The sequence below is a fragment of the Myotis myotis genome, unplaced genomic scaffold (genome assembly GCF_014108235.1).
Source record: "Myotis myotis isolate mMyoMyo1 unplaced genomic scaffold, mMyoMyo1.p scaffold_m19_p_5, whole genome shotgun sequence".
Lineage (NCBI taxonomy): Eukaryota > Metazoa > Chordata > Mammalia > Chiroptera > Vespertilionidae > Myotis > Myotis myotis.
The window spans coordinates 46051781-46064057 of record NW_023416357.1 but is presented as its reverse complement, the minus strand read 5'-3'; the positions used below and the strand labels follow the sequence as shown (position 1 = coordinate 46064057).

The following is a 12277-nucleotide window of genomic DNA, read 5'->3' as shown; positions in this document are numbered from 1 at the left end:
CACATATTCACACACTTGTATAAACATTCACATGATAAAAGCATACCAGTGACTGCTATGAACTCTGTAATGGGGGCTGTATTGGCTAATTTCACACAATAATTTCTCGATATCCGGACCAAGTTAAATGGCTGCATGAAAATTTGCTACATATTTTCCAATTCTGTTCGGATGGAAAATATCTACTTTGCCTAAATAGGCGAGAGTGAAAGTCACAATGTACTGACATCCAGCATGAAATGACGCTGACATTCACTCTGACTCTGCAGGCTCAGGTAGACATTAATTGCAATCCTATTTTTCTAAACACTCTCTTGTCTGATGTTCTAGAGACCCCAGTAGTCAATATAATTCTCATCTGATAAGCCATTCAGTCCCTGACGTAGGTGACAGGCAAGTGTGGATGGCATCTTTCTGGAGCAGAGTGGTGAGACATGGACAAATGCCTCCTCCCCCCTTTTTTTGTCCTCTGCTTCTGATACTGCTGGTTAGTAGACCTGCCCAATGAATATAACATAACAGGTACTTGATCGCACCTGTGGCAAGGAGGTTAGTTTCAGTTTAGTGTTATTAACTTCATCCCACTGACCTCCGTTTCAACAGGCTCTCTCTCTAGCTAAGGCAGTGGTTCTCAACCTTCCTAATGCCAGGACCCTTTAATACAGTTCCTCATGTTGTGGTGACCCCCAATTTCATTGTTACAAATTGAACATAATTAAAGCATAGTGATTAATCACAAAAACAATATGTAATTATATATGTGTTTTCCAATGGTCTTAGGCGACCCCTGTGAAAGGGTTGTTCGACCCCTAAAGGGGTCGCGACCCACAGGTTGAGAACCACTGAGCTAAGGAGTACCAACCAAATATATTAACAAGTCCAAAGTCAGACTTGCTGGGTGTACATCCTAGTGTATGCACTAAGATTTCATTGTAATCTTGTGCATCTGTTTCTTCATCAGTAAATAGGAATGCCAATAAAATCAATGTGAATAATAAGACCGGTGATTGAGTCATTCCATGAGCAATTATTTATCAAGTGCCTGCTGCATGCCAGGCACTATTGCAGGTTGGGAACATGGCGATGATCAAAACAGGGGAGTCCCTGAGCTTATCAGTGATGGCGAACCTTTTGAGCTCGGCGTGTCAGCATTTTGAAAAACCCTAACTTAACTCTGGTGCCGTGTCACATATAGAAATTTTTTGATATTTGCAACCATAGTAAAACAAAGATGTATATTGTTGATATTTATTTTATATATTTAAATGCCATTTAACAAAGAAAAATCAACCAAAAAAATGAGTTTGCGTGTCACCTCTGACACACGTGTCATAGGTTCGCCATCACTGGCTTACATTCTTGTGAAAAGAAACAGAAGGCAATCCACATATGAGCTTGACCGGCACACGATAAACTGTGCCTTCTACACATAGTTACTGAGCTCTCTGCGACCACGTGGGTTAAAAATAGTGATCTCAAGGCAATATTCTCTTGAACATTTGCTTTCCTACTTGCGATTTCTGTATTTTCCAACACAATTACAATGAACAGGATCACTTTAGTGAGATAGTCACAAAAACAACAAAAGAGCCACGACATAAACTAACCGATACCTGAAAGTGTTTCCGTGGTGTCTCATAGACGTGTGGTTCAGGGAATGACTCAGGAGACATTACCTGCCCATGCTGTTTTCAGCCTGGAAGCGTATTTTCCAGCCTTAGCACGTGGCCCGTTCATTCTCAGTTATTTCAGCATCTCTCATTCTTTGGTCCAGTCTCTCTCCTGAACCTTCTCCTTAGTGGATGGACCTGACCATTATTGGGTTTCCAAAAACCTCATTTAATGAAAAATTATTACATTTTTTCATCTTTATACAATCAGAAACTCTCAAGCAAACATTATTGCTAGTGAGCTTCACCTATTTCTTGGCTTTTCAGGTAAACTGTCTTCTCTTTTTTAGCATTGAATGCTTTGTAGTTTTCCCTAACTCTGTATGCAAAATGTTATAATTAATATTTTTCTTCTTTCCTCTTTTCATAATCAGAGCATCGCCAAATCCCGATGCCTGCTTTTTAATGACATGTCTGGCTCTACATAGATTAGCATAGCTTCTAAACATCCCAGAAAGTCTTCTTCCTTTCCTAAATCCTTTTCCAAAACCATGGTATTATTGTATTACTGTCATTCTTCTGGAAATACTTGGCTAATTTTCTTCCATTTATTTTGCTGGATTACTTTTTTTTTGCTTGCTTATGATATTTATTTTTAAATTCCCAAATTACTATTTTTGCCATGCATATCCTTATACAAAATGAAAGTATCTGTTAATTTACCTCATATTTTAAGAAGAGACTCAAAATTAAAAGTCAAAAGTATTACCATATGTTAAGCATGGAAGATATTACTTAAAACAAAGCTTTATGAAAGACAGATATTCTCAAATTTAGTTTTAAGAAATTGCACTTCCCTTTAGGGCTGAAACAATATTCCCAAGACCACTTGTTACTTGACAAAAAATATATATGAAAATTTCTGCAGACTCCTTTCCCCAAACATTCCTGGCACATGGCCCTGTTCCATAAATCTACCTTGCATGTCACTCTGTCCCCAGCCAGCCTTCTGGTGCCAGGTATATGATCACATCACACTATCTGTACTGGGCTTGCTAAGACTACTGCTGATCTCTCTACCTCTCCACCCTTCCCCAATGGGGGCATGGCCCGTCTCTTATTTCTGGAAAGCTCAGTTAAGTCTTACCAAAACTATCCTGAAGACATGAGGAATCATAAAGCATAGCCAAGCAGCACTTTAAAACTGTACAGTTTCTTGGCCTATTGCAGACTCTATAGGTTCCTCCACAGATCTCTACTAGAGGTTTCTCTCAATTTCCGCACATCTGCCATCATGTTACTGAAGCCAGCTTCTCTCCTCGACAGAGGAAGGCCCTTCTGCCAATATTTTCCATTCCTTGGAATCAAGATCCCAGAAAAAATAAAGAGAATATTTTAAAGTAAACGTTTACTCTAAACATATAGCATTTTTTTAAGAGAAGAGAATAACATCTACTTCGTAATGCAGAACAGCTCAGCTCCTTCTTTTACAAATTCCTTCCAAAGTAGGATCTTGATCTTAAACTTGTATAACTTAAGGATCCCCTGGAACAGCTCCCCCATAAACAAAGGGGGGAAACCTTCCCTGAAAGATAAAGGCACACCTCTATCTAGGGAAACTAAACAGGCTAGCTGCTTTCAAATATCAATCTCCCTTCCCTCACTTCCCACTTTCCCCACCTATAGCCATAAAGCTTCAAAACTCTTGGGGTTCAGTCCCAGAGAAACGTGTTATGCACATGTATAACTTGACTCCAACTCTTTGCTCCTAATTATGAAACAAGTATTGAAAACTGAACTTGACTGTGATCTCAAGCTGAGGAGTACCACATTTTATTTTGGAAACGTGAGCCGGAGAACACAGCCTCAGGACCAACCAGTCTGCAGTATGGCTCTGTTTATGCAAAGCTGAGGCTGCAATAATCACCTGTTTAGAGTTTAGTGGCTGTAAGGAAGGAACTAAAAACATGACCTCATAAAACACACAATACGATGCTACGGAAGAAACCCAAGGGAACCAATGTAGAACTTCCAGACTGTAATGTAGCTTGCCCTTCCTATGATTGATATGAACTGAGTTGATCCCAAAATGTCCCTGAAAAAGGCATCCATAAACACTTTATCAATTTGTAATCCAGCAGGAAACAGGTGACGCAATCAAATTGGATAAATTGAAGAGAGCACAATAAAGGGACTGTTCACAGAGGCAGGCAGCTTAGGGAAATCACAATTTATAGGGCAGCACCCTTGGGCCAATAACAGTGGAGAGCTCTTACTACCCCAGATCTGAAGGGTCAAGGTGAGAGAGCAGTGATGCAACCAGGAGGCAGAGGGGTCTATGTGGAGATGGGGGCCTGCTAGGAGCTAATGATGTTGCTTTAGGGATAGAAGCATCACATGGCAGTCCCACAGGATTGCGAGGGAGCCAAGGGGACACACACCACCGTCACTCGTCTCTTGCTCTGATCTCCTGCCTGGCTTGCTCCCCATGGCTGAACCCAATAGGAGCAATCTACACAGTCAGCCCACAGGCACAGGCAGGAGGAGAAGGGTGGAGAGAGTATCCGGAGAGGCAAATGTCCCACTCAATAGCATTTCTGGCCTTCCATTTCTGCCTTGTATGAGGGCGCCTGACTTTGGATCAGAGAATGAATAGGAAGCCAAACTAATCTGAGAGAAAAACTAAAACTTAAACTTAATGGCTGATTTATTTAGGATTACTAACTAAATCAATTTCTCCATTCATCTTAAGCACACGATGCCTAGAATAGGTGATCTCCCTCTGCCTCTAGAACATTTTGCTATGCATACAGAATTAAATTTTATTTTGTAGGCAACAGGTTTTGATAAATTCTGACCTGGAGAATGGCAGGCCCTTTTGCATATTAGTTCAAAAGATTATATTTCTACATGGATCTAGAATATTACTATATTAATAATATACCAGATATTAAAGAGAGTGGACTAGAGAGAAGATGATGGCTGTGAGAATCTTGGAAGTATAATTAATAGAATTTGGTGGTTGATTGAATATTGGCATTAAATTAGAAGTCCAGAATGACTTTTAGACTCCTAGATTTTTTTAAATGTGTAGATGGTTAGGAAGAGGTTCAGATAATCGTTCAATTTGGAACATACAGAGTTCAATGTACCTGTGAAATCCAACAACTGAATATATACCCATCACACAAAAGAAAGAGATATGGAAGTTACCATAAGGTAGAAAGTGGTTACGGCCATGGTTATGAAGGGATCAGGTAATGATGGAGAGCAGAACAAAGAGATGGCCAATAATGAAGGCTTTAGCAACAACATTTTGAGAAATCCGCTCTCTTCCTGTTTTAGTGCCATTTCCCATTAGACTGTAAGAGCCATTAAGGACAAGGACTTGGCCTATTCTATATAATAAAAGGCTAATATGCAAATCGACCAAACAGTGGAACAACAGGTCATTATGATGCACACTGACCACCAAGGGGCAGACCCTCAATTCAGGAGCTGCCCTTTGGTGGTCAGTGTGCTCCCACAGGGGGAGCGACACTCAGCCAGAAGCCATGAGCCGGGCTCCATGGCTGACAAGCTCAGCAGCAGTGGAGGGATCCTCTCCTGCCTCCGTGGCAGTGCTAAGGATGTCCGACTGACGGCAGGCCCACTTCCCAAGGTCCTAAGCCATCAGTCCGACATCCCCCAAGGTCTCCCGGACTGCTTGAGAGCACAGGCCAGGCTGAGGGAACCCCCCTCCCCCAAGTGCACGAATCTTGTGCACTGGGCCTCTAGTCTTGTTTATAACAGATATTTTTTAAAGTGTTTGCTCTAGCAGAGTGCCTGGCACATGGTAAGTACTCAATATGTATTACTGAATGAACAGTGAGTTCAATCTGGCTAATGGGAGAGGGTGATTGGATTTAGGAAATGGTGTTATTTAGAGATCAATTCTCTCCCAAGGATTATCCCACCTACACCTCTCTCAGGGCTCCCCACTGAATCTGAAGTTCTTTTTCCTGGCTGACTGTTGCTGGGAATTTACAATATATCTTTTTTACTTCTATTTCTTAATTTTCAAATGTGTCTTGATTCTTGCATTTCAAACTTTCTTCCAGGTCTAGAAGTAAGAAACGAAACATTTTAATCATGCTGTTGTATTCCGTTTTCCCCATAGAAAAGCTTTTCTGACGTGGAAAACCAGAGGCCCATTCTAAGTTTGGAAAGCAATCACCGCCAACTGAGAGAACACATGCTTATAAATGCAGATAGGTAAGATACTAAAAATCTGAGAGTACTTTAAGGACTGTGTATCTTAAAGCAGTGGTCTCCAAAGCAGGGTTGCTTACCCTTGGAATACCCCAAACTCTCCAAGGGGCACATGGGCTCATAAAGGGAAGCAATGTTTAATGGATGATAGTAGTATTCAAATCATTATGGTAATTAGATTCCACTGAGTGTATTTGTAAGACTGATATTACATGTTAATTTTAGAATGACAATATTTAAAATATACCCCCAAATGACATCCTTTACAATTGTCTAACTTTATGAAAACATTTTTGGTTGACAACTTAAAAATAATGGAAATTTTATTTTAGAGCAAACACTTTAAACAATCATTTAAGAATTACTGCCTTAAGGCAGCACTTTTAATCTTCAACGGGGACGATTAGATGGAACTCTGAGTTAAATTCCAATTTAAAGCCAGCATTTGCTTATTCTGTAAACACCTCAACAAAAACCATTTTTGTTCTTGTTTGGCATTTGCTCTCTCTTGTCCAGCTGGGATCCAAGTATACAGAAATGAGTAATAATGGGGAAAGATTATACCATCTTGAATGACTCATTCAAAGAACTTGATAAACTTTCCATTTAGGCTTGTTTTAGAAGAGACTTACTGGGTGAATTCTGGTTTGTTTAGCAAATGGCAATTGCAGCACAATAAAAAGAGGATGCACACATATCAGCACAAAAGTATCACTGTGGGCCTTTTACTTCACTGCATTTGTAATATTAGGAAAGAGAAACACATTAAAAGATGTTAAAGTTATTATTGAAGCTACATGATAACATTTTCTTGCCTTCATCTAAAATACATTTTCTCCTGTGGATCCTTTTCTTGGCAGGTATTCATATACAGGTAATGCACAAAATCAACTCTGAAATTCTGTGCAACCTATTACATTTTTTTCTGTCAATTTCCCAACTCCATAACTTTATTTTACATGTTTTATGATTTCTGGGCTTTTAGCTCAAAGCTAATCCAGTTCCTACTTCCTGCACAGTATTGAAAATTCAGTTAAGATTGGCAAAGGTCCACTGGTTATCACATTAAAATGATGTGCCCTTCCCTATACAATCTCTCTTACCTCTTCTCCATATCTGTTGCCCTGAAAGGTCACCTCTTCTTAAATAGCCACCTATGTAGTAGGGGAACATTCTCCCCCCCCCCCCCATATGCAACCCTGCTTTTAGACATGAATAGAAAGCCACCTCCAGCTGACTTCAAGTAGTGCAGGTCTCCTTAAACTTCTCACTCTGTCCAGTATTCTGAGTGATGGAACATCTCACAGTCTGTATTATTTGCACCTAAAGCAATAAATATTTGCTTAATGAAATTATTAACATGCAAATTCTTATATATTCTTTTGGGTAATTTCTGCTTCCAGTTCTGTGTAAAAGATATGACAGGTTGCACATGGAAAGGACAAGCTCAGCAAGGAAAAGAATCTCTTATTTTCTGAATCTATTCCTGTCCCACTCTCCTTACACCTTTGACATTCCCAGAAAGAAACCTTGATATAAGTTTCAACTCACCTTTGTCCTTTATATCTTCTGTACAACTGCGAAGCATATAATAGATTTGTTCTTCCAAGTTATCAATAAAGATACTGAATAGAATTGGCTGTAAAATAAATCCCACGGGTTGTATCCAGTATAAAAATTTATGTAGGCATAGACCTACATCTCCAGGGCCTAGTACAGTACCTGGCACATAGTAAGTACATAATAAATAGTAAATGAATGAAAAATGAAGGAATGGTGGATAAGAACTTGACATCTTCTGATCATTATTTAGATATGATCTTCTAACCAGTCAATTTACCTCCTAAATGTATAATAATTGGAAACAATATATTTTATATTTTTCTTGAGAATGTCATGCAGGCTCTAAAGATTACCTGCATCCACTTCAAAGTAATTAGTAAGTTTGGACAATGACTTGGGTTGTCTACACTTGATCCCTCATCAATCAGAGTAATGGCACATCCCCCACAGGCTTATTGGGAGACCATGCACAGAAAACACTCAACCTGGTTCGTGGAAAGCATTTGGTAAATCTGAGCTGTCACTTCTCCTTCTGCACATGTCTTTAATACTTGAGATTAATGCATGGGTGTGGAGATGTAAACAGTATTGGAATCATTATGCCAATTTTTGCAGTGACATATACAATCATCTCTCTGTTAGCCACAAAATCATTTCATGTTAGCAGCTTGTACTCGTGATGGAACCAGAATGTAAAAATGTTGGTGCACATCAGGATTTAAAGTTGTAAATAACCAGACCAGTCACAGAATAGTAAAAGAAGGACTTTAGGTTTCTTTGGTGAAACAAAAGCAGGTATAAAAAGTTACAAAGTTTTTAGGTTTTCATTCACAAAAAAAAAACACACACAATCATTCACATTTTACACTATACATGGTATAATATAAATACAGGAAGTATTCTGTGCATTGCAATAAAAGAGGGGAAAGTAAAACCTAATAGGGCCACACACGGCTGCTCTGTGCTCTGGAACACCTGGTGGTGGACTACAGTTAATGCAACAACCGGGGAGCTTGCTCAAAGACGCCGTGAATGCTTGTAGCCACTGTGCTACCTTCTCAACAAAAGAAGGTTTCGTGAAAAGAATCAGTGTCGGGGCTGTTCTTTCGCTATCTGCATTTCCTAAGTTGTCAACTTTTCTCCAGATTATTCTTACTGAGATTAGGGAAAGACTCCCAAATGCCTTCTTTTCATGACAGATGTTTATTTAAGCATTAAATTAAGTGGATAATAGTTCAAAGTCATCTTCAGCAGTCAGTTCATTCAAATAAAGGGGAGAAAACGAGTGGGAGGTGATAGGAAGACATTTTAACACATACACCTAACTATGTCTATATATATTATATATATGCTCCTTGCTTAGAATCGGCAAACACCATTTGCTGAAAGCTATACACTTTTCCACTCTTTTCATAATAAACACTTGATGCATTCTATCCATCACATTATTGAATCAGGGACAAAGTACCTAAGATTATATGATTCCAAACTGTGTGAGAGAAGTACAAAGGCTAACACTGAAAAATAACTAGCACGCTATGTCAATTTTCAGGTTTGGGGGGAAATAACATCCAATAAATTAAATCAGTATGGCTTACTTCATTTATTTATGTATGCTTCACAGCTGCAGCATTCATACATGAACATTCAAAACTTTATAAAAGATTAAAATGGTTATATATACAAAATTTCTTTCTTTGAACGTGTGTTGTTTTAACAATCCCCCACCCTCCAGAGCCCTGGGTCTATATCCATTTGAAATGTGTTGATCTGGAACCTTGCAAGTTAGTGTTACGAAAGCCATTAAAAAGTAGACCTGGTTGAGTTAATAATTAGCACTTCGACCCCTAAAAATGCTCCTGGTCAGAGAAAAGTCCTCCATTCAGGCCTTTCTTGTAAGTGAAGAAAAAGGAATGCAGCAAAGAAGAGTTCCACATTGCAGTCCTTCATCCCATCAGGTCCCGTTAGCCAGGCTTCAGCAGCACGTGAAGCCAACTGCAGCTAAGGCTGAGATGGTGCAGTGTGGCCTACAAGACTCTGTGTTTGTTAGTTGTCCAGGAAAAGCCGTCCTCAGTCTTGCTGATAGTCAAAGGGCAAGTGAAACCATTTCCAGCCTAAACAAACTACTCAAAGCAGCCAAACCAATGATTAAAGACCGCGGAGGCTCCATAATCATCATTAAATATGCCAGGACTCAGTGTGACTTCTTATTTTATATACAGGATTAAAATCAACATTAAATCATCTTATTTACATTGCCATTGGTGCTGAAATGGAGCTTTTTAAATAGTACAGTAGGCTGGTATACATTATAAAATGGTCTGCACTGGAGGCAAACAGAAAACTGAAGACATCAGATAGGCTGTAAATGGTTTCTCTCTGCCCTTGTTCTCTTTCATCTCATTTGCTCTCTTTTTGAATGCCAATGCTTTCTTTTAAGATGTTTGGGGAGCTCAGCAACCCCCAACTGACTGGACGGTGGTCCATAAATCCAGACCAACGGATAATACTTCTCGAGGTGATAGGAAAGGCACAGGAAGTTAGGACTTTGGCTGAAATGATGAAAACACATGTTCGCCATTATAGGGATCAGCGCCTGGACTCCTGCCACCTTCGGCTCCAACGGTGATCATGTTTTGATGTATTTATTGAATTGTCCTTTGATGAGGAGGAATTTTTTAGATATTTCTTAGAATAAGTCCTTTGGTATGCAGATGCTACATGGAAGGAAAAGAAAGAAAGAAAGAAAACACAACAATATTACTTGCTCCATACCCTAAACTACCAGTACCGCAGCTGTAAAATGGTGTCTAGTAGCTGTTATAGCACGGTTGTCCATTCCTTCTAAAGTACCACTTACGGTTCATGCAGGTAATTTTAGGCATAGCCCAATTTCCATTCCCTAGGCAACGAATAGTTGGAAGGTGACGTTGAATGAAACCAGCTTTGCAGTGATATCTAATCAGGGAGTTGATTTCATAACGAGGTTTCATCTTTCCAAAGGTCTTGGCATTTTCTACAACAGGGGGCTGGCCGCAAGCAACTAAAGAAAAGTAAATCAAGTTATTTCCAAAGAATCTAAATATTTCTATCAGTATGAGCCTCTTTTTATCTCTTTCGCTACTTATGAAACCAATCTAGCACCCTCATAAAAAGCAATCACTTAGAATTCACAAATTGAAAATATTCAAGAAAAAAAAGGTAAATAATGAGGCTCTGGGCCCAATTTGAATCCCAGATTATGTCATCTTGGATTGCATTTTATTAAAGAACCATTTGGCTAATGGCCATTTATTCTGGAAAAATTCCAAATTAAAAAGTACCAGTTTCATGTGGCCAGGTGGTATTATCTTAATCACTAACTCAAAGTTTTTATTTATTCCCCATTTTCACTTGGAACAATAAATTTGTGACAAATAACTATTACTGTCACTTTCCTGAAAACACTTAAAATCTAAAACAACATCATAGATTCAAAATATGCGTAAAACATGGCCAAATTGATATTCTTAAGTATCAATAAAATATCTCTGCTTCTATTTACTCTTTTTTGACTTCTCTATGAGACAAAGGAAAAGTAGGGACTTAATATTCATGTTTGATTTTGTAATTATCTTAAAATTTAAACTCTTGAGAAGGGTAATGAAGGTAAATTTTGGAAAATTTATAATTTTTAATTTACAATAAAAATTCTAAATATCAACAAACTTAGCAATAGAAAAAAAAAAAGAAAAAAAAAAGTAAAAGAAACCTTGCAATCCAGAAATTCAAGAGGATGGGCAAATTGATTCAACTGAATTTGAACTTAAAGTTTTATTCAAAATGGTGTACTTGTTCTAAATGATATGCTTTAAAAATTAACATTTGTAATTAGCAAAAAAAGTTATCTTTAATGAAACATGAGCCAAGCATCTCTTTTCACTCACATAGGACTTGTCACTCAGATAGACATAACCTAAAAATAGATTATAAAATCACACTATATATAAGAAATTAGAAATATTTGTACATGTATTTTATCTTCACAAATTCCTAAGGCAGAAATTTCTATAATAACATATCATTTTCAATTAATAAACTACACAGTGTATGTGGTTCAGTGATTACTCAATCTGGATACCTGCACTTCTCTTGTTATACTATGAAAAGCCTATACCAAGGTCTAGATACTAGCAAGTATCAGATAGAATGAGACCAAACTGACACAGAAGGTTAAAAATTATGAACTAGATAGCTCATTATACTTAATTCTGTGCTATGTTGACAAATTAGAAATTATAATTGTGGGGAAAGTAATGTTGAGATTTCTTCAAAAACTAGTTATATATGAATACCTATATGAAAGCTAAAATAGTTCAGTGAATATGGTACTGGCAACGACAGCAGATAGACCAGAAGTAGATCCACACATGTATGCATGATATTTGACAGAAGCGACATGGCAAAGCAATGAGGAAAAGTAGCTTTTGCATTTGGACAATTGGGTATTTTTACAGAAAAAGTTTACTTGGTTTCTTACCTCGGAGAATACAAGGAAAATCAATTCTAGATGGCTTAAATATATAAATATAAAACACAAAACTATAAAACACTTAGTAAACAACATAGAATATCTTTGTGATTTTAGGGTAGTAAAGGTTTCTTGAGATGAAAAATGGTTTAAACCATAAAGGAAAAGAATTCTGTTCATCAAAAAATGGCATAGGGTAAGAGTAAAGACAAGCTACAAACTGGGAGAAGATATTTTCAAAATATCTAATTATCAAGGTATTCGTAATCAGAATATAAAAAGAACTCCTACAAATCAATATATAAAAGAGAAGCAAACGTTTTTAAAAAATAAGTAAAAGACA

General features: G+C 37.9%; 1 protein-coding gene across 3 annotated transcripts in view; it reads right to left on the bottom strand.

Moving 5' to 3' along the window:
• Positions 1-8172: 8172 nt before the first annotated feature.
• Positions 8173-12277, bottom strand: part of VCAN (versican) — a 106181-nt gene continuing 102076 nt past the window's right edge. For all 3 annotated transcript variants that reach the window (XM_036309020.1, XM_036309021.1, XM_036309022.1), the window contains 2 exons: positions 10285-10467; positions 8173-10141 (listed from right to left, as the gene is read on the bottom strand). In XM_036309020.1, coding sequence (XP_036164913.1) covers positions 10014-10141; positions 10285-10467 — 311 coding nt within the window. In that variant the 3' untranslated portion in view covers positions 8173-10013. The remainder of the gene's footprint in view (positions 10142-10284; positions 10468-12277) is intronic.